Raw genomic sequence first — 22,431 nt, 5'->3', positions numbered from 1 at the left:
ACTGCCTCCGCCTCGTATGTGTGAACATTATATTGGTGTCAGAAGTGGGATGTACTGTGCTACACTGCTACAAGTAGAGGTTTTCCCTCTGCCGGGAGCTGCAGGCAGTGGATGTGGCGGAGTGGAGACAGCAGCAGGCGCAAGACACCGACCTACAGCCTGTACTGCTTTGGTTGGAGGCACAGCTGCTATCGCCGTGGGAAGAGGTGACCGTGTTTTCAACGACAACCATGGGGCTGTGGTCTAAATTTGGGGCCCTACGTCTGCATGAGGGTGTGCTGCAGCAGGCATGGATGGAGCCAGCCATGGGTGAGGAGCGGTGGCAGGTAGTGGTCCCAAGGGCCTGCGGGAGGCCTTCAGGCCATGCATGGCCTCCGCCAGAGCTTCTAGTGGGGCCAGTTCAGGAGGGACGATGAGGACTTTTGCTGCCGCTGTGACGCCTGTACAGCACGGATAGGTCCCCCTGGTTGTTCACGTGCTCCACTCCAACAGTTTCCAGTGGGAGCACCAATGGAAAGAGTGGCGGTGGATGTAGTGGGTCCGTTGCCTCGCTCAGACAGTGGTAACCACTACGTCCTCTCCGCAATGGACTATTTCACAAAATGGCCACAGGCATACACAATCACAGACCAGGAGGCAGAGACCATACTAGATGCCCTGGTGGGGGGAATGTTCAGCCGCTTGGGAGGGCCAGAGAGCATACATAGTGATGAGGGACTTTGAGTCCCGGTGTTTGCCACCATCTATGAGCGGCTGGGCATACACTAGACACGCACCACCCCCTTGCGGCCCTAGAGTGACGGCTTGATGGAGAGATTCCACCGCACCTTGGGCCAGCAGCTGGCCATCCTTACCTCTCAGCACCAGCAAGACTGGCGTGTCGCTCCGGGACGCCCGTGGTGACGCCCGTGGTGTGCCTGGCGCGTCGCTCCGCGATGCCCATGGTGCGCCTGGTGTGTTGCTCCGCAATACGCCAGCCATCACCCACTTGGCTGATGCACGGCAACCAATTGGCGCCAGAACACTCACCACAAACCAGCTTGAGGTAGGGAGTGAGGGAATTAATGAATGAGCCAACTATACAGGGGGATGATCAGGGGCCCAGAATTTAATGAGCATGGTTGGGCAGTTATAGCCAGGATACCAGGGAATCCCCTACTCTTTGCGATAATTGCCCTTGGATCTTTTATGACCTCAGTGAGTCAGGACTTTGGTTTTACTTCTCCTATGAAGGACACCTTCCACAGCACAGTCCCCGTCACTGCCTTCGGGCATCGGGATTGATGTTTTGGCCCGAGGGAAGAGTGCCACCTACTGGCCACCAACCGACACCACTTTCAGAAACAAAACAGTGTTCCCAGTTGGTCTCCCATCGAGGTACTAACCAAGCCCACACCTGCTTAGCTTCAGAGATTCAGCTAAGGCAGGGTCTCCATTGGTCTGGCTGCTGTAAAAACTGTTTAAAAAATGTTTTTATGATATACAAATGAAATGAATGATATGAACGAAGGAACATACCATGTCGACGACAATGCTATACACTAAATCAAACAATACACACACTCAGAATATATGACACAGCTTGTATTAACAATATAAAACACGACAAAGGTTATAAGATGCAAGAAAAGCGCTAAATTATTTGGATGTAACCATTGCGAAGTTTGCAATGGTTTATGGGATGAGTAGCTCCTTTACTCGTTCACAAAAAAATGAATGTAAACAGTCTTGTACCTTTGGCTTTTCTCCCATTTTCCAATATTTTTCTTTTGCGCCATATCAAATGTTTTATGGATGCGACTACATTGACGAACGATTGGCTTGGTTTTAGGCTTAAAACGATTATATAAGATTATAAATAACATCTAAATAAAAATAATCGTCACATAACGTGATATATTTATATTCAATATATGTAACGATTTTATATATATATATATATATATATGATTATGTTTTTATATATAATATTAATAAACTAATACATTTTTACATATTTTACCAAATTATCCCCCATTTTATGTCAACCTTCTTTACCTGATGCCTCATCCTCATAGACTACCAATGTTCTTGTCAGAGTATTGACTTCTGGTTTAGTCTGTTTAATTGGTCCTTTAATCCCAACATCTCGCATAGGAAACACATTGGGCCAGCTACATTTCAATCTATGAAATTAAAAGTTTAATGCCAAACACCATACTACACTCATTTAACATCACAGAAGTCAAAGACATGGTAAATAGTGGCAACACATACAAAGGGGGTAGAAAAAGCGGTCATATGTACAATTGAGCTTCCTGGTAGTTCATGTAGAATTGACATTTAATATGGTAAATATATTTCTTAAACTTTTCCCCACCCCAAATTTATTTTTACCAAACTTTATAACATGTCATCAGTTGGGATGTGTTAAGTTATCATTTCGAGAACTTTTAAAGCTGATCTCAATTATTTCCATCGCAAAGTTCACAGGAATTGAGGGCATGAAATGTGTAGTGTGATGGTTTTTAGGGGTGGGAATCTCTTGGCACCTCACGATTCGATTCGATTCGGATTATGAGGTCAACTCGATTATGAGGTCATTCGATTCTAAAGCGATTATCGATGCAACGATTTTTTTTATGTACATTTCCATGCGTGATTTTCAAAAATATATATATACATCTGAGTTTGCTACTCAGTTTGCTAATCACTTCCTACTTTTGTGATGATCATTTAATACATCAACAGATGAATTAACTTATCTAATATTTTATTAGAGAGAAAGCATTTGTCACAAATATGACTTTCTATGAACAATGCAATAATCAATGCAGATTGCATTACACCACAATATTGAAGTATGTAAAAAAATAGGTTTCAGTTTTATTTTCTTTCTAATCTTTCTTTTCTATGTCATTAAAGAAAAAGCTGCTCTTGAATTAGAAGGAGTTGTTGTGTCTGGCTGTGAGTTTGTGTGCATGCTATGCGTAGGCTGAATCACAATCGTGTCAAGACAAATCAGATTGGCCAATACACACTGAAGATAAATTAAATAATTTTAAAATAAGTAGAATTATCCCTCTCTGGCGAACAGAATGTTGTAGCTGGCGAAAAAAAAAAAAGTAAATCAGATTTTTTTAAAAATTCAGATTAATTTATCTGCATCGAGACGGAATCGTTCTAGAGAGAATCGCGATGCATCGAAGAATAGATTATTTTTCCCACCCCTAATGGTTTTCTGCATAAACCGATTTTTTCAAACATTTGGTCTATTCCAGCAAGTTCCAAACTAGTGTCATCATCCCTGGGACTTGAGACTGGACTCTTGCATTTCAGCAAATCATTTTGCACCATCAGTTCCACATGGTTTACATGCCGATGGCTAGTTCATGAATTATGGTTAAGTTTATAAGGAGCTGGTCTCTAGCACCTGGTTGTAGATCACTGGCCTAATCTTACATTGTGTTATCTACAATAACCAAAAGCTATATACACATTTATTAAAAATGGACAGCCAAGGATACAGCAATAAAAAATATTTGATACCCCCTGTTCCGAGTGGAAAATGACATTCATGTTTGAATCTGTCAAAACACATACAAAATAGTAGACTCCTTCGACATTGTTTGTTTAGTCTGATTATTGCTTGCTTCGTTTCTTGCTTAGGATGAATGGAGTACAATGATTCATTCACATATAGGCCTACTGCACCAGTCCTCCTGTTGTACTTCCCTGACAATGCTTCAGATATTAAAAACCAAAACTAAAAATATGTAAATGTATGTGGTGTGGGAGCAGTTATGATTCCAACAGAAGCCAAAAACAAAAAGAATAGACTGGCAGTACTGGTCAAATGTTGGTAACATTTAAAATACAGACACACTTTCAAAAAGCATATATTGTTGCCTGGCTACATTCACAGTTTGTGAAATCTCTAAACAAACTTGTGAATCACTGGAGGGAGAAAGAATATGTGGTCATCTAACAGTGCGGCCAAAAAGTGTAGAATGTCAACATCAAGAAATAAAAAAATATATCCTTCTAAACAAAGGTCAAGAGAAAAGGCGCCCTCGATAGAACACAAAGGACAATCATGAACATCCTTTGGTCGAAGTTAAAATGACGTCCATACGATGCTAACCAACACGTAGCTTAAAATTGGTACCATGGTTGTTGAAGTATGCTATGCATCAATAACTCATAAATCAGACCTTATGTACAAACTATTTTTAAGTGTTTGGTCAGTCAACACTTGCGGTTCTTGACTAGCTATGTGCCCAGTAGTAAAACCTTCACAGGTTGTGATAGCTGGACCAGGTAAAATAAGTTTCATATCCTAATACAAAAACAGGTTAACAGCTGTACAAGACTCGAAAGGTGTAGGTGAAATGTTTTAAAGTGGTGGTTCTTAAAAACAATATGTGTTCGGCCTTAGGGTTGAGTTTATTTCCAATACTCCAGCCGGTTCATCCATCCATCCACCAAGAGCATCATTCATCTGTTTAGCCATGTTACAATAACAAACTCTTATTGGACTACTAAGTACCTCAGGATTGGTCGGGGCTCTCTATATATTGAACATCTTTATAACAAACCAAAAAACATTTCACAAGTAGGCACCAAAGCAAGTGTCTTTCAAAATCCAAATACCATGGAGAAAAGAGCTAAACCGACTAAACATAAAGTCAGAGTCCAGGCAAAGGACCCTTGAAGACTCGGATACGCAGTGGCAGTTTATCGTATCCAAGCTGGTGTCGTGGGCTACATTTGGACATACTTGACGCGGTACTTGTTAACGGCGACGTAATGGAGCACCTCTGGAGTGCATGTGGTGTTGCAGGGCAGCAGACCCTCACTTCGCTCGCCCATAAGCCAACTGCAGTTCTCCGCCGCCATCTCCCCGTTCACATGGTCCCTGGCCCAGCAGTCCAGCCAGGCCTGGAAGCGCCTGTGCAGGCGAGTGTTGACACGCTCTTGGGACTGAAGTAGAGAGCAAAACAGAAGGTCAGTCGGGGGACGCAGCGAGACAGTAATGCAATATTGTATCACAATGTAGATTAGACTAAGATAGACTTATCTCGGATCCAAAAGTTTGACAATGCTATAGCTGAACTTCTGGGGCTGCATAGTGCCGGATACCAGAAGGTTTGGGGGGCGGAGTTATGCATTGTTTCCTGTTTTGTTGTGAGGAGATGTGGCGTATGGTGGCATAAGTATGTGAGACTCAAGTTGTTTCAGGGTGTTTTGGTGAACTACTAAATAGCAGGGAGGAATAATTATGTGAATTGATACAAATCCACCAGTGGCAGCATTGTACTTTGAAAGCTGGTGGGCAGCATGTCTTGGACTACAAGGGCAGAAGGAAAGGATGCAAAGCCAATTAGTCAAATCAGGCCTACTCTTGATTTGTAAAACTAAATAAAAAAATCTGGGCCTATCATTGGGCCTATTTTTGCCCTCAATGACTGAAGCTATTGGTTGTATTTTGGCTATGTTTATTTTCAGCTACAATTGTTCTAAGAAAAATGTAATGTCTAACCAAACGTGATGCCATTTAAAATGCAACATGCTCTGAATCATTCAATAACATCCTTTCCACAATATCAAACAGAACAGTCAGAGTAACAAACAATTAAAAGAAACAAGAACATTATTTGTCAATTATTTACATGGGCAGTAAGCGTAACATTATTTGAGGCAAATGTGGATTTGAATGGAGGTTTCAGAATGTTGGTCATGGTGTTAAGCCAATTTACATTGAGGGACTTCATTTATAGATCATGTCACTCCTCCTCCCGGGCGCCGCAGCCCGGCCACGGTTAGCCCTGCCCGCCCGCGGGCTCCACAATCCAGCCGCGGGCTGAGGAAACGCCAATATAAGCGAACAGAGCCGCATTGTACCGCAACGAACAGTAGCGCAGCGCTCGGTGGAAACTAGGCATTCTACTGAGCGGGTTCGTTGGTTCTCGTAGCCTGGACTAGAGGGGATAACCCCTCCCTCCGGGCTGCTCCACAGCCTGGGCTCCTGCTTATTGGTTCATAGCGCAGCCAGGGCACCAGCCTATTCGTGAATAGACGTAGGCGGGATCCAGATCCCTTAGCTAGTCACATCTGCTCAGAGGAGGACTTTCCTCCTCTCTCCCATTGAACCCCATGTTATTCACCGGCCGCAAACACTTTAGGGGAAATGAATGGGAGTCAATGGAGGCTGAGGGAAGAACGTCCTCCCTGAAGTAATTGTCAATAGGCGATGCTAATGTCCCTTTACCGAGGGAAGCGAACATTACATATACAAAGGCATTAAAGTAGTCATATTTAAGGGCATTAATTCATTACAGTATTCTGGGCAATCTAGATTTTTTTATTCTCAACAATCTTAAGGAGGATCTTCCTCCCTCTCATCACTGGAGAAGCCTCCACTATATATTTTTCTTTCTTCCAAAGATAAACCTAAGGCGTGAGTGCAAGATGGAGGTTTCAGAAGACGATTTTAACAAATACATGGCCTACTACTAGGTTGATTTGTGTGACAAGAATAACAATTTAAAAAAACATCACAGTTTAAGCAACATACTGTATCTCTATGATAGAGATACAGTATCTCATGTATCTCTAAGGAGAAATCACCCCATATGCATGGTGACTAAATTATGATTCTGGATGTGGATAACTGAGTTCAACTAGATTAGCAGCCATGATGCATCCAGCGCCAGCCAATAGGAAGGTGATAATGAAACACAGATACCGAGGATGAAACACATGCTGAAGAGTTAATTTGAGAAAAGGCTCAAAATGCTATGACCCTGTGTGTCAAGTCTAAAGGTCAAACTAACACAATGGAGGAAATAAGGTTACAGAATAAGGCAATTTTCATAATAGACCCATATTATTTTAGACCATATCTGTGATGCTGCGTCATTTTAAGATCAAGCTATGCTACACATACACAATAATCATTGATGGGGACATTGACAGTGGGAGGAGGCAGAGACAGCTGATAATATGGCCTAGGCCTAGCTGTATCCGAATACTTCTTTAACCTTGGGGTACCGAAAGGAGGTTTTGCCTCAACCATGCCTCAGTCCAAATTGGACTCCCGAACAAAAACTTTGCTCAGACCCACCTGATGGGCCCGCGTGAGCGCTGTATGCCTGTACATGTAGTCTTCGGACTTGCAGACATACACCATCTTGTAAGAGTTGAGCTTGAACATGCACTCCATCTTGGGGTCCTGGGATCCATCAGAGGGCCCCTTGGTGATCCTCTCCTTCTGCAAAAGCTCCCATCCACGCTGGCACTTGCGTATTCTCCTCAGGTTCCTGGGGGCCACAACAGAGAAAAGGGCCATGGGTATACCAGGAGAGAGAGCCAAAGAGAAAAAAAACAAAACAAAACAAAAGGAAAACCAACACTGCCCACTATCCCCATAAGCATATTTTGAATTTCGGCAGGTTTACAGGGAAAGTTCACACAAATTTCTAGAAATGTGTCAGCCTAAAGCGTTGGGGTTCACTCACAGTACACACATAATGTTCAACTTTGATTTGACAGGTATAACATAAATACACATGTTGTAAATTTGAGAGGACTGTCCCTTTAAACAAGTGTTTTCTTGATACCCATGCATAGCACTCACCGAATAAAAGAATTAGATAGGGAGTCAAGTCATTCGTGGGAATTGTGGATCTATAAGAGCAGCAGAGGCAGCAGGAGTAGTCATTCTTTACAGTGCACGTCCGTTCCACATCCACATAGTGATTTGCATGTTAAGTTCTACAGATGCTTGAAAAATATTTTGTTTTTCAAAAAAGCTAAAGGGGGAAAAATATCCAGATTTTGGTGCAGGCATTTCCAAAATAAAAGCATTATGCATCCTGCTTGAATGAAAGTTTTAAATTTGTACTTACCCCAGAGGGCACAGGTGAGCGAAGACTGAAACCATGAAGCATATTTTTTTTGCATTCAGGGCTCCACTTAAAAGACATGACAGTGAGGCCAATGTCATAAATATACGACACACAACAGGTTGTATCTGAAAATAAATATATTTTGTATGCCACTAATGCAAGAGATACACTAAAAAGATTCTGATGTGCGCACACTTTCACCAACAATGATTAGAGCGTTGTGATCATGCGATGAAAACCAAGCGTGGCGGAAACTGCTAGAACTTATAAATTATCATTCTACCAAACAGTTGAAAATATTGTTGTGGAGCAGAGTGTCTTTGGACTTGTTGCGCTGCTGACCTCTCATAGATTTGAAAATGGGAAGGAAAGGACCACAATATGGACCAATGACCAAACAACCACCACATTAATGCAATGGGTTAAGGAGGGCCACATTTTTTTTTGGGTCTTAAAATAATTGATTGGAATGTTTATGTAATGGACAGCCATCTCAAAAAATGTTTCACAAGCACTACCAACCACAGATAGATGGGTGACTGATGGGCCCAGCCACCCCATGCAATGCTCTGAGCTGTGAGAAAAGAAATACACCAAAATATAAACATACACTTCAGACCACCATTTTATTTACAAGCCCCACTTTGACTGTACATGTGTTGCTGATAATGTGCTTGACCAGGGGTTCTCCTGCGAGTACTCATCTTGTGAACCTGGGAAAAAGCTTCACCCACAACACAAAAAAAAAACAACCAAAAAAAGAGCTACAAAAAGGGAGTGCACTGAATCCACTGCAAATGATTACACACATAATACTGAATATATGAAACACTCCAAAAAATGGACATTTAAACATCTACTTTTGTCTGAACAGTGATTATATATGTATATCTATATATGTAGGTCTCACACACAGGACCTGTTCTCATGAATACAAATCACATACAGCAGGCATGATAAAGGTAGAACGTGAATGACTTGTTTGCATTTCCTTTACTTGGGGTCCAGGTTATTATCAGGTCGTCAACCAAGGCCAAGATTCTGATCTCACTGGTCTGAGTCACCGTACAAAAGAAACAACCAGTGTGATATAAAATGACCAGAGCCCGAACCCATTTGTTTTGCTTTCAGCTCACGCTTTCCAAACATGTAAAGTTACTTAAGGTATACAATGGAAAAAGTTTTAAATACAACACATTCTGAAGAATCAAAAACCCATTAATTAAATAACTGTCCTTTCAGCTGGAGATCCAATTGCTTCATTGAGACTACGATTTAAAAAAACGTTGCACTCATAAATAAAAAGATCCTGGTAAAAAGGAGCCGAGACTAAGCATAAATTAATTCCCTGTTTAAAACGTTGGCTGTATAAAGTGCATTCTTCATGTGTGGCAGAGGTCCAAAAGAAAAGGAAAAAAGAAACGAAGAAGACACAGGAAAAAACAAAAGAAGCTCTTCAAGTTCACAGCCAACGAGCCTCTTCCCAGACATGACGGGGCAGCCAGGCACTGCAGCGTCTTCACCTCAACGTCAGCAGAAGAGTTACTCTTGTCAAAACACCAGACCCTCGGCCTACGCGGCAGGCCCGCGTCGAAACTAGCAAGAGAGGATTCTGGGGGGACCCACGAAATTTGCAATTACTAATATAGGCTTGTGCAAATGTAGCCACGGTTTCTGGCTCGGAAAATGAGCCCGTATTTTGGCAGCTGGTTTGGCTCATCAACAGTGGAATGGCTGTCTTGCTGACTAAACGCCTGAAGGTAGATGGTTTAGGGATGTGTAGACAAGAGGGGACACGGCTGGGGCCTCACCTGGGGAGGAACACGGGCTTCTGGGCCAGGTGCTCCCGCAGCTCTGGGGACGCAGAGGCCGAGTTCAGGTACCGGCCCACGTAGTCCGACCACCTCTGTTGGGCAGAAAGGATCAAAAGGCGATCAAAATTTTTTTTAGGATCAAAAGATACAATAATTAAAAGGAAACAGTCAACAGGTTTAAGTGTGCGTGTGTGCTGTTCAAGACGTTCCAATAGTCTCACCTCTGCAGGCTCATCTGAATTATCGTCCTCTGTGTCCAGAAGCTCCAGGGTCAGAGAAACACTTCCCCTGCTCTTCAAAAACATCAGCTGGAAACAACACAAGACACTAAATCAGATGGAAAACACACTGGAAGGCAAACATCATCTTTGGCATGTAACCTGATAAGACTGATCAGGGTTTGGAAACAGTGCAGTCAAGAATTCCAGATTTATTCGGGTCTTGAGAAGTAACATACTGAAATGGCTTTTCAAAGAAAAGCTTTTTGCTTTGGCTAGATTTTTTAGATCGAGCTTGAAAGAGCAGAAAACATTTATTATATCCCTGACTAACTATGATTTTATATGTGCCATGTGTGTTAACGTGATTATGTATCGTTTCTGAATGATCTATACAATTATGAATGCACGTTTGCACTGGATTATTTGTATGTTGTCGTACATGTCTTACAAGCCCATATGGGCTTAGGACACTTAAAGAATATCAAATCTTTCAGATTTCTTTTCATAAAAGCTACAGCATAGCGCAAGCCTGGCATGTCAGGCTAGCATAACGTGGCAACCTGAATAGTTTGGATATTGGTACCTTGAAGCAATTCTCTTCTGGCATGAGCTGCTCCGCCTTTCGCTGGTAGACCCCCTCTGCGGTGGCCCGCGACGCCTGGGTAGACGCGGCGCCCCCGGTGGCCTTGTTGGCACTCTCACTGAGGTACAGGTCCGTCACGCGCACGCACACGCCATCGCTCACAATGTGCTGGAGCTGTGAGGAGACGGACACAACCACGGCCCCCCAATGTTAGGAAACAATGGCAAGGAAGTTGTGTGAATGTTTGTTAAAGACGTGTCCACCAAATCGTTTTTGGTAACACTTTATAATAAGGTGCCATATTAAATAGCAAACAAGTCATTACCTAACCCTTTGTTTATATTTGTTAATTGTTACTGAAATCTATTCTAAATCTATCTATTTGGCTAAGTTAATCATTTTAGGGCCATGTGTTAGGGTTAGGGCCGTGTGTTAGGGTTAGGGCTGTGTGTTAGGGTTAGGGCCGTGTGTTAGGGTTAGGGCCGTGTGTTAGGGTTAGGGCCGTGTGTTAGGGTTAGGGCCGTGTGTTAGGGTTAGGGCCGTGTGTTAGGGTTAGGGCCGTGAGTTAGGGTTAGGGTTAGGGCCGTGAGTTAGGGTTAGGGTCGTGTGTTAGGGTTAGGGTCGTGTGTTAGAGTTAGGGTCGTGTGTTAGGGTTAGGGCCGTGTGTTAGGGTTAGGGCCGTGAGTTAGGGTTAGGGTTAGGGCCGTGAGTTAGGGTTAGGGCCGTGAGTTAGGGTTAGGGCCGTGAGTTAGGGTTAGGGTTAGGGCCGTGAGTTAGGGTTAGGGTCGTGTGTTAGAGTTAGGGTCGTGTGTTAGAGTTAGGGGCGTGTGTTAGGGTTAGGGCCGTGTGTTAGGGTTAGGGCCGTGAGTTAGGGTTAGGGTTAGGGCCGTGTGTTAGGGTTAGGGTCGTGTGTTAGGGTTAGGGTCGTGTGTTAGGGTTAGGGCCGTGTGTTAGGGTTAGGGCCTTGTGTTAGGGTTAGGGCCTTGTGTTAGGGTTAGGGTTGTGTGTTAGGGTTAGGCTTAGGGTTATGCAAACAACTAATATTTAATAAATTATGAAAAAACTATTAACTTGTGCCAAATAGATATTTTAGTAACAATTAACAAATATTAACAAAGGGTTAGGTAATGACTAGTTAGCTATTTATTATGGCACCTTATTATAAAGCGTTACCTCATTAATTTATTTTTCTACCTGTCGTACGATGCTCTGGATCAGCTTGTCCATGGTGAAGGCAGTGTAGGCATGGATGGTAAACATCTCCCGTAGAGTGTCCTCATACTGTCCAGGCTCCATGTTGCCATCCAGAAGGTTTTTCACCATCTCCAAGAACGTAGAGTAGTAGTCCTCCACGTCAACATCCACTGGAAGAAAGAAAGAACCATGTAACAGGATGTCGAAAATAAAGTAACCACATTGATACAAAAGAAACAGAGAGGCTGCGTGGGTTTTGGAAAACGTGAGTTGATTCAAATGTAATCACAAAATGTTAAAAACACAAACAGCTTAGGTGAGCTATAGGCTAAATTAGAAACCTAGAGTAGGCTTTTCTCAAGGTTAGGTCAACCAGGATGTGGTATGAACAAGGGTGTCCGTTTTTACAGTTGAAAGTACTGATCATTGTAGTTGATGTTCGTAACACACCTTTTGAATCAACAATTAAATTGTGAATCATCATCATAAAGATACATAGCATTCAGCATAGCATAACTTGCTGCTTTACATTTTTCTTCTGAAAACATTGGTTGTCCAATGCAGGGCCAAAAGTCTAGTCACCAGACCATATAGCCCCCCCTGTGTGAACTTCCCCAATATATCAAGCAGACTTCAGAATGAGCACAAAACTGCCCCTACCTCCCCCCAATGGGGATGGCTGGCTGGTGGCCAGAGTTTCCACACTTACTGGGCTCCTTCATTCTCAGCTGGACGGCCGGATTCTCGCTCTTCTCTCGCTTAAGGCCCAGGACCTCTCTCTCCCAGTCGCGCTCACCGGCGTCCTCCTCTATTTGCTTCTCCGCCTGGCCATAGATGCGCAACAGCCGCGAGCACAGCATCTGGTGGAGCCGCAGGAAGATGTACCAGTTGTTGTTGCCATACAACAGGTTGTAGGCGTCGTCCAGTCCCCTCAGCTTCTGGACCCCAGTGCTGCTGAAAAGCAACTTGGACTTGCTGACTCCATCCCCCGGCAGGCCATTGTGCTTCTTGACACCCTCACGGTCCGCCGCTTCCTCTTCGTCCTCGTCCTCATCCTCTTCCTCGTCGTCCTCATCTTCCTCTGCATCGGAGAGCTCGCCGCGCTGAGCGAACAGCATGTCGGGGACGAAGTGGTGGATGATCTGCTTGATCTTGTACTTGTCCTCCTTCTGGATGCCCACCTGTCGTTTGACGTGGTGGATGATCAGCGAGGCGGCATCCTCCAGGATCTGGCTGTCGTCGTAAGGCAGGGTGAGGTGCGGGCCACTGGTCTCTTCCGATGCCCGCTCCTGTCGCTGCCCAACACAGGGGAGAGAATAACAAATGAGCTGAGGCAATGGGAGATGTGTCTATTAATAAACCATTAATAATTACATACAAATATATTGTGCATATACTTGCCAATGAAAGGTGATAGTGAGTCATGACAAAAGTGATGCCCAAAACATTATCGAACAGGATTATAAAAGAAACCCATTTGTATCAGGAACCACCTTTGGACAGTAGCTTTGTGTTCTCCAAACATAATAGCTCATTGAGTATTTTATGACTCGTTTTATGATTACGAGAAGCTATTATTTGTTGTCCGTTAGAGCATTGCAAGTCAATTTGTACCAAAATGTTCTTACCTCATCATACAGCATCTCAATTTCACTAAGCAACGTCTTTGAACGAAACACCTTGGTGTCGTTCTGCTTGAAGTTGACGCCCTGGTGGTCAAGAGACTTCAGGTAATATTTCTCGTTCTGCTCCCTCCAGATCTTGTTGAACCCCCTTTGGGCTTCCCTCCATTCATCCTCCTTCATCTTTAACCTGGACAGAGTGACACAGAGATATACAACAACGCTCACAAAGATAATACACAATTACACACTCGTGACAACTATTTAACTGACCTTAACAAATCCTAGTAGGCCACACCATTAGAAACCTTAGTCTACCAGTTATTAAAATAACTACACCGTGAGTCTAGCAGTGCTGAGAAGAACTTCTGCGCAAGTCTATCGGTGATTAAAATAACTACATCGAGAGTCTAGCAGTGCTGAGAAGAACTATAGCACATTGTCTTCAAACCCCTGCCCCACAGTTGCAGGGCGGCCATGGCGCTAACGCCTTTCCTCCAGACCCCCCAGGCTGACCTCTTGAGCACGATGGGGACGCACACGGCGGGGCTCTTCTTGAGCCCGTCGATGATGTCCAGGGCCTTGTCCCCATATATCCTCTGGATGGCCTTACGGTGGATGACCTCGGAGCAGCCGCCCATAGTGTTGTCCAGCCGGAAGCGTAGCTGCTCCTCAGCGGACATGCGTGACATCCGCCGCTGCATCGTCTCCAGTGCCCGTATCGTGGCAAGGTTAGTCTCCAACACCACGTCCATCTGTCAGGGCCAGAGGCAAACCATAACGACGAAGCATGTACAGTCACGTTGTATTTATAACTGGCACCAGTTTATTGGAAGAATCTAATGAAAAGGCACATGCCCTGTATTTAACAGATAATAGATCATTTTTCCAGAGAGCCATTCTTAACTGGTAATAAAAAAGGATGCAGATAAAGCAAATTGTAACACTCTCTGAAACGATGTGGTCACATTATTTGTTAAAATTATATTTATCAGCTGGGCCAATGCTTAGCAACGATTAACTACAGATTGATAAAAGGTATCCATCGAGTATTATTGTATTGATGAGACTCACCTCAAACCGTTCGTCCTCACACCTGTAGATATGTTCCTCATACTGGGTCTTTTTGGAACTCACGAATGTTGAATCCTCAGACCAAGACGGGAAGGACACCCACGTGTCATTCAGAACCTGCAGTGACATATCAGCATGTTAGAAATAACAGGACATTGTTGTTCTAAACGGTTGTGTCTTATACAAAACTGAAACACTTGTTTATCTTGCCCAGCACGTCAAGTGCTATGAAAAATGGTATTATTTAATGGATTTTCTTCTCTTCAATTACCAATCTATTGTACTAAAAAGGTGCTGTAGGTAAGATTTGACAGCTTTTATTTGAGTATAATTTGTTAGTTGCTGGTAGTGAGTGGAATTCGCTGTGAGAATATGTTTCGATATGAGTGGGCCTGCCTGCATATGATTTTAGACTGCCTGTCAATCACCAATGCATGAAATGCAACACTTCTCATTGGCGGAGAAACGTTGGAAGGGGACATTTTTGGGGTCGCGGACTCCTGCTCTCTCGTGTTACAACTCTCTGTCTTCTTTATGTTGTGGTTTGTGTTGTGAAAGCTGACCTCTCTACAAAGCTGGGTCCTGCCTGTGCACTTGGGCTGCTGGTAGCTCTTGGGCAGTGCTCGGTAGCTGGAGCCTAGTCTCTTGCAGGAAGCATAGTCAATCTCCATGGCAATGCCCTCTGTAGCCCGCTCCTTTGGGAAGCTCTCCAGATGGCTGGACTCACGGTAGCCCAGGAAGTTCTTCAACCAAGTAAAAAGCTCTGGGAATTTCCTGTCAGTCAAAATAAGATGAGATGCGACGGTACTTCATTATTCCTAGACGGGTAATTTGGGCGCCAAAATAAATATCATATTCAGACTTGGCTGTGATTGTGAGAGTTATTAAACATTAGATGCTGGCGTGGAATTAAGAAAGTTACTCATACAGATATCCTAACTATTACTACAGAATTATTATAAGCATAAATCAAATCCATTATAGATACAAGTTTTGATACAGAAAGAATCATAAAAATATATAAATTTTACAAATGTTTTTTTAATCACCCTTATTTTTTATTCTACTAAATAATTCATAATACATAGCGATGAGCCTGCATATTGGACCATAAAACTTGAACTACATTGGTTAGTGATGGTGTAATGAACTCACCCGAGGAAGGGAATAACCAACTGCACCAGTTCAGCACGGGATATCACTTCCTGGTTGAAGATGAGGAGGCAGCGCAGGAAATTGTCATAGGCCTCTGGGCTCTGAAGCGCCTTCTTCACCTGTTTGATTTAAAAGATAAAATTGCCTTTTTTCTTATCGACAGTTTTCTCCCCAACATAACCAAAATATATATTAGAAAAACAAAAAACAAAGAATTGTTAGAAAACCAACCTTTTCAAAGAACATTGTTTCTGTACCCGTGCTGTGCTTGTTGACCTCAACCATGGCATGCTCTTTCCCCATCATCTTGGGTTTCTTCTGAAGGGCAGGCAGCAAACACATGATATAAACATGACATGGTTGCCTCAACATATTAATACAATTCAGCTGTTGTTTGTAGTGTCTCCATGGGTAAATATGACAACCAGGAAAGACTTGAACATAACTTGTAAAGCAGACGGCAGAGAACAGCCATTTTTACATGATTTGTCTGAGAAAATGCGGTCAGTGCCTTGACAGCCAAAATCGTAGCAGTGTTCATACCTTGATAGGGGGAGCGGCTCCAACCCCAGAAGGTCTCCTAATGGGCAGGCCGTTCTGGTTGAGTCTCTGTTTGCTGCTCAGCAGAGGTCTCTTTACCGTGCCTCCATGGTCGTTGCGGACCGACTCGGCCCTATCTGCAGTGGTCTTGCTCAAAAGCTGATGAAATAAGGGACGGAGCATAAGGATATTATCCATATAACTGTAGTAAAAAGACAAATACAAAAACAGTGAACTAACTTCAATAAACCAAGATCACAACATTGAGCCAACAGACAACATCTAGGGAGAATTGTTGAGTGGTGACTTACGACTGAGCTGTTGGCGTCCGGTAGGAACTGTCCAAATTCTGACAGCAGGTCTTCCTGGTTTTTGAAGAGCCGTGCCACCTGAGCGTAGACCTCCTGCTCAGTCAGGTTTGGGGTGTAGTTGCCCCCCGCCTCTTTAGCGTTCCGCTGCTCCTTCTGAGAAAGAGAAGGGTGACCGAATGAGGAATTGCTTTCTATTTTCTATTTTTGCACCAAACCATTTTGAATAGTGCAACAGCTAGGCCTGTCACAATAACCAAATTTTTCTGGGCGATTTATTGCCCGAGAAATGATTGCGATAAGCGATAATATTGCAGTTTTTCAACTAATATAATGATAATGGCATAATAATGTAATAAGTACACCCTTTCGAAGATCAATAAACATTTGTTACTTAGGCCTACTCTGCTAAATATATATAATATATATAATGTATAGAACGCCGGCCATTATCGGGAAAATAAGCCCCGACAGGGCGAACGGGACACCGACGTGCAGCGGAGGTGTCTTGCTTCACCCTGAAGGGACTTATTTTTGATAATGACCGGCGACGTTCTATACATTACCCTGCTTATTACACAGCTACTTGCCAAAACGAAAAAATAACTTCACATGGTGTGTCTTTTTACAATTTATTCATCAGCAGCATTCGTAGTGTTGGTCAGCAGAGAAATAGTCCGCCAAAGACGTTGACGTCGCTTAGCAACCGAAGACGCTGGGGTTGACAAGTTACCGGACTACTATCTATGCAAGAGAGCGGAGCGTTCCACGGCATTGAGAAGACCCGTGTAATAAAGGCCTATAATATTTCTGTTTATGGCATAGATTTATTCTCAAATTAGGCCAATAAAGCAATGATTAAAAAAAAGAGTGGGAAAAAAATTATCGCTCATTTTAATTTATCGCGCAATTAATTGATTTATTACTTATCGCGACAGGCCTAGTAACAGCATGAAATAAAAACCCACCTGGTAAGTGTGGAGAATCTCAAGAAAGGCCTTGTAGATGTCCGGCTGTCCCTGGAAGCGGTTCTTGATCTTGTTGACGTAGTTGATGGCGTGGTTGAACTCCACCGGCTGGTTGTTCTGCAGCGCGGGTCCCCCGGTAGGGGTGCTGCTAACCGGGGTGTGGGACTGGACGGAGGGCGAGCGGGGGGAGGCATAGGATGGGATGGAAGGGGTGGCTGGGTTGGGCTGGCTGGTGGGGGTCAGCGCCGGAGACTGGATTGGCTGTGGGTTATAAAAGAGAGCACAGACCCGGGCCAATCAACGCAGCTGTACTCCAGCAACCAAACCTAGGCGTACCTTAATGGCACTTGAGGACATGATGGCACCCTCTAAATCATACATTGGATGTACCCACCCACCCACCCTCACACGAAATAGAAATGAAAGAGAATTAATCAAAACAAGTCAAGTTTCACGCGTAAGGCTGGTTTATATGAAGGAAAGTGGCCCTTACAATATGGAACTATACACAATGAACTATACACTATAAGCAAGTGTAGCCGCTACCTTGCTGGTCTTTGCTGGTGTGGGCTGGGTTGGCGCGGCTGGGCTTGGGGTTGCGTGGGGAGTGAGATGCTGCTGCTGCTGCAGACCCTGGTGGGGCTGAGGTGCTGGTGGAGGCGGCGGCGGCGGCGGCTGCTGGTGGCTGGGTGGTGGGCCGGGCCCACCACTCACTGGGAGGTTGTGGACCGAGATGCCGTGGGGGGTGATGTAATGTATCTGTCCCGGCGTGGTCACGTTGACCCGATCATTGGTCTGCACCTCAATCTTGTAGCCAGGCGGCAGGAAGGTGTTGAAGCCCATAATGAGGTCAGGGTGGCCTTTGAAGAGCTGCGAGACACGGCTGATCACCCCCGGGGTGTCTATGCTGTGGGGGACGGAGCAACAGGACCGGGTGTTATGCACTTGTTTGCGCTTGAATATACAAAACAAGCATACGACTTTTACCAAAGAATACACAAGATATTAATAACTTCCCGCTGATTATATACTTGACACTGAACACTTACCTCTGGGATTTAAACTCTTTCATGATGTCAAGGAAGTCATTATAAACTTGAGGCTGGTTCCCAAACTGCAGTTTCACTTGGTCCAGGTAGGACAATGCATCTTCAACCTAGAAAGTATTTCACTTGATGAGAAAACCCTATCCAACAATCTAACAGGTTCAGGCTGAATGCAAAAAGAACACATGCTCAACCCACACCAATCCTGAAATGTAAATTAAATGTAAATGAATATGCTAAATAAAGCATGATAAAATGTTCAACAACGATACACATCACATCCAGGTACGTCATGTTGTATTATTCGAAAACCACCTTCAGTCTCTGGAATTGCTGCTGCCCTTGAGCTGAGGGGGGCTGAGGGTGGCTTTGGACCACTGCGGGCCCCTGGGACGGCACGGAGGAGTTGAGGGAGTGAGGCCCAACATGAAGAGCCGGACTACTGTTCTGTCCAGGTCCATGTCCAACTGTGCTCTGAGGCATTGTAGGCACCTGTAGGCAAGTCAAAGTATCATATTAAAGAACCATTTCTTCAGGTGCAGAAATATGTATACAATGATGACTTTCGTCATCAATTGGATAGGATCAATTGTGTGAAAGAGCAGTGAATAACAATTGAAAAGTAGAAAGACGGCTACAAAGACTAAACACTTGGACTCAAAAAAAAGAAGTAAAGCTAAAGTAAGTAAAGCTAAACATGATGAGTGTAATCTGCGGGGCACTGACCTGGTAGCCCTGTGGGATGGAGTACTGGATGCCTGCAGAGGGCTGCATTATATCTGCAATGGCCTCCAACACAGAGGAGGACGGGGCAAGGATGCGGTGCTGGAGGGTCTCTGCGGAGGGGGGTAGTGGCACGCGCCGTGGCTGCTGGGGGGAAAACACTGGTTCCTGGTCCTCCAAGCTTCTCTTCATTGTATACTCATACTCAAAAGGGGCTAAAGGGGAGTAAAAGGCATAGGATTATCAACTCAATGATAGATCACAATTTAACAATTTGAGGTGGAAGTCAAATCTTTCGATTTAAAGTTCAGTCATTGAATCCATGTGCTTCAAAGACCAGGTAAATGGTCTCATGCTGGTATTAAGTATGTGAAGAGTCCGTATTTATTAGTCCCCATTGGGACTAATCAAGACTGTACAAATAGGTATTTGGTTAAGAGCTTTGCAGCTCTGTATATTCAATTATAAGATATGAAGTGGTTATGTCTATATTACACTTAGCTATTCAATGGAATTGGCCAGTATTAATCAGTAATGGAGATCATTAATGAGCAATGGCTTGATTCATTCATTGTGTCTTTTTTTATAGAGTTGGATGTGTATCTGCATCTCTGACTCGCTGCGCAGTATGACAAAGTCAGAGTGACATGTCCAGGTTGCAAGTGTCAAACCTCGTGGTTGTTGCTCACAAAAGCCAACAAAATAATGTACTACAAAAAATTATCATTATGATCAGGAGGCCCTACTTAAGTATAGTAAGATGATATCTAGGAAAAGATAATCAGGAAAAAATAGTTTTGCCACTTTGTATGTTGCAAACTCTACTCCAGTTGACTGTATCCAGATGTTTCAAGCTCCAATATTTATTAATGTTTTCCCCAAAATATAAACATAACAAAGATCGTCAAAACAGGGAGAATCCTTTCAAAAAGATTGTACTTTCCACAATCACACATAATGCCCTTAAACATAGACAAACTTTGCAGAAATATCCATCTATTTATCTAAGCATTTTTTTATTGTTTCGGTTAATTTGCTCAATTAGTGCCTACGTGGTCATCTACGTTCGTTTTTGAGCTAGCCCATATTACATGTACCCCTCAAATGGTACAGCATACTCAATGCAAACTGTATTAAAAAGTAAACATAAAATTGTCCACTGCAGATATTGTATCTTTTTTTAATACCTTTGATGTACCCATACAACACTCGACATCTGGATAAAAACGTCTGTTTACATTTCACACCTTTTTATGCTGCATCTATTTATACCTTAGTTATTATTATATATATATTTTATTCTAATTATTCATGTCCAGTATTGTAGTTTATTTATTTATTTGTTTATTTAGGGTTAGTGTTTCTTTTAAACTTTTACATTGCACTGTTGAAGGAGCCTGGGACTAAAGAATTTCATCGCCAGCGACTGTAACTGCTGTGTATTTGACAATAAACCATTTTGAATCTTGAAGTCCAAGGCAGCCATACTAGTGTATTTTATAGGTACCCTGTTTGTTTCCACAACGCGCATGCGCCGACACAGCGCATGCGCAGTAGGGTTCGGTAGTGACAAACCCAAATAAAGATCGTGGTCGAGAGGCAGTGTGGCATACTGTGCTTGCTACCCTGCACTCCATAATACAGCTATCGAGGTTACCATCCTTGCGTTTTTGGATGTTGAAATTGAAAGCAACGTTTTTTCCTAAGCAACGGTTGTTAAACGTTCTAGAACACACATGCTGTCAAACAAAAGTCGTCATCTGGTCGTGATGATCTTTTATCCTCTTTACTTTATCGAAAATCTCCCCCGAAAGCGCGTTGATAACCCGTTGAAGTGTCAACATTCAACGGCATGCCAATTAGTAACGACAAAGCCGTGTCCTATAATAATATATAAATGTGGTCGGGTTCTAGTTTAGCCGTTTAACCGCGTTAAAAGGCTAAACACTAGCACGACAGCGGGAGCGTTGTGCTTCGACTAGAAGGGCAGTGTTTGGTTGTAGCCGTCCCCTCCCCCTCTCTGCTCAAACTTGCCTCTTGGTTTCGACGAGCTACTGCCTGGTGGCTCGGTAGCTGGCGATGGCAAGCGATGAAACTCAAACGGATTAGCCAAAACCCCGTGAGTGTAATGGGTCATCGTTAACATCAGAAAACACAACTATGCTTTTAATAATAATTACATCCCAACGTGGCTGAGGGGTTTCGCAGCTGCTAAAGAGGGAGCGATACATTTTCACAGCTGGCAAAATTAAATGAAAGATCTCTACGGGAGGATAAGCGCGCAAGGAACGCAAAATAAGATAGTGTACAGCAGCGCGTGTATTTCACGTTAGATTATACACACTTTTGCATAATTGGTATCGTACGAAAGGCTCGATACCCAGTTCAGAAGTGAGGAGGCTACACAACATTTCTTTGGACCTAATATGCAACTACATAAGTATCGGAACATGTTCGTGTCATCAACGATACAATTACTTTGTTGTAAAAAAGGGCACTGTATTATGGAAACAAAACAGTCAAACAATGACAACTTAAACTATTTCAGGATGAGAAATTCATGTCAGGACAGTCTGTTGAGCGTTAGCATTTCAGCTAATACGGTTAGCCGGCTAGCATCAGTTTGGAAAGAGCAGCTTCACCAACTTGGTGACGTTGCAAGCTATTGTACTCACTATTCATGTTTTGTTGATAGACGAAGGTAGGACTAAATTGTAATTTCTACAAGGCACACAGCCAAATGACAGTAGCTCAATGACCAGTTTGTTCGACAAGGTTACGTTAGGTAGCTAAAAGCTATCTTAGCACAACAACCAGCTCCCATCATTTTGGCTAGGTGATGTTAACGCTAGCTAAGACTAACGTTAGTTCACTTACCTCGCAAAGCTGCGGCCAGAGATAGCCCGAAACACCCAAATGTTACCGCCGCGAACAATGTAACTTTACCTTTTAACTTCTCGGCTGTTATAAAATCTTAAGTTTGGGAAAGTGATAAGAAATCGAAATGTCAAAAATGAATTGCCCGTCCAGTCAAGTCGCTAACAACAATCCGTAAAGCGATGTTCCTTGAACATAGAGGCGTGGCTCTGGTGAAGGCGGGTTAGTCTCCTCCCAAGCCTTTTTTGGGATTGGTCAGCTAGATGTCTAAACATGAAAACACACGTACAATCCTCAGTACACCAGTGTAGCAATGTCGTGGCAGTTTTTCTTCTACAAAATGCACAAATCATATAAACTGGATATAATACCACGGACGTGCTTTTGTTTAAGAGGGTATTGTACGAATAATTTTGT

General features: G+C 43.4%; 1 protein-coding gene across 6 annotated transcripts; it reads right to left on the bottom strand.

Moving 5' to 3' along the window:
* Nucleotides 1–1,721: 1,721 nt before the first annotated feature.
* On the bottom strand, nucleotides 1,722–22,193 carry LOC307075930 (paired amphipathic helix protein Sin3a-like). 6 transcript variants are annotated; one of them, XM_079736691.1, is made up of 21 exons: nucleotides 22,015–22,189; nucleotides 19,141–19,352; nucleotides 18,730–18,906; nucleotides 18,418–18,524; nucleotides 17,915–18,275; nucleotides 17,369–17,629; nucleotides 16,404–16,556; nucleotides 16,096–16,251; nucleotides 15,784–15,870; nucleotides 15,553–15,671; nucleotides 14,961–15,171; nucleotides 14,398–14,514; nucleotides 13,840–14,078; nucleotides 13,330–13,513; nucleotides 12,411–12,990; nucleotides 11,702–11,871; nucleotides 10,508–10,681; nucleotides 9,925–10,011; nucleotides 9,701–9,795; nucleotides 7,106–7,301; nucleotides 1,722–4,962 (listed from the first exon to the last, which is right to left on the bottom strand). In XM_079736691.1, exons 2-21 carry the CDS (start codon nucleotides 19,327–19,329, stop codon nucleotides 4,744–4,746), a joined length of 3,882 nt encoding a protein of 1,293 aa, XP_079592817.1. In that variant the 5' UTR covers nucleotides 19,330–19,352; nucleotides 22,015–22,189; the 3' UTR covers nucleotides 1,722–4,743. The 6 variants fall into 6 exon arrangements, 5 of the variants coding, with proteins under 5 accessions (XP_079592817.1, XP_079592818.1, XP_079592815.1 ...); XM_079736692.1 differs by having other exon boundaries at nucleotides 12,411–12,996; nucleotides 17,369–17,620; XM_079736689.1 differs by having other exon boundaries at nucleotides 1,723–4,962; nucleotides 12,411–12,996; nucleotides 22,084–22,193.
* Nucleotides 22,194–22,431: the final 238 nt, after the last annotated feature.

The sequence above is a fragment of the Pollachius pollachius genome (assembly GCF_949987615.1).
Source record: "Pollachius pollachius genome assembly, chromosome: 5".
Classification (NCBI taxonomy): Eukaryota; Metazoa; Chordata; class Actinopteri; order Gadiformes; family Gadidae; genus Pollachius; species Pollachius pollachius.
Note: the sequence above shows the minus strand (reverse complement) of the source record. Positions and strands in the feature narration are given on the sequence as shown.

Excerpts from the sequence above, each read along its gene's own strand:
- LOC307075930 (XM_079736689.1), bottom strand. The coding sequence starts at position 19,329 with ATGAAGAGAAGCTTGGAGGACCAGGAACCAGTGTTTTCCCCCCAGCAG. Across the intron at positions 18,907-19,140 it reads CCATCCCACAGGGCTACCAG|GTGCCTACAATGCCTCAGAG; the intron begins GTCAGTGCCCCG and ends ACTTGCCTACAG. Across the intron at positions 16,252-16,403 it reads CGGACGCCAACAGCTCAGTC|CTTTTGAGCAAGACCACTGC; the intron begins GTAAGTCACCAC and ends TTATTTCATCAG.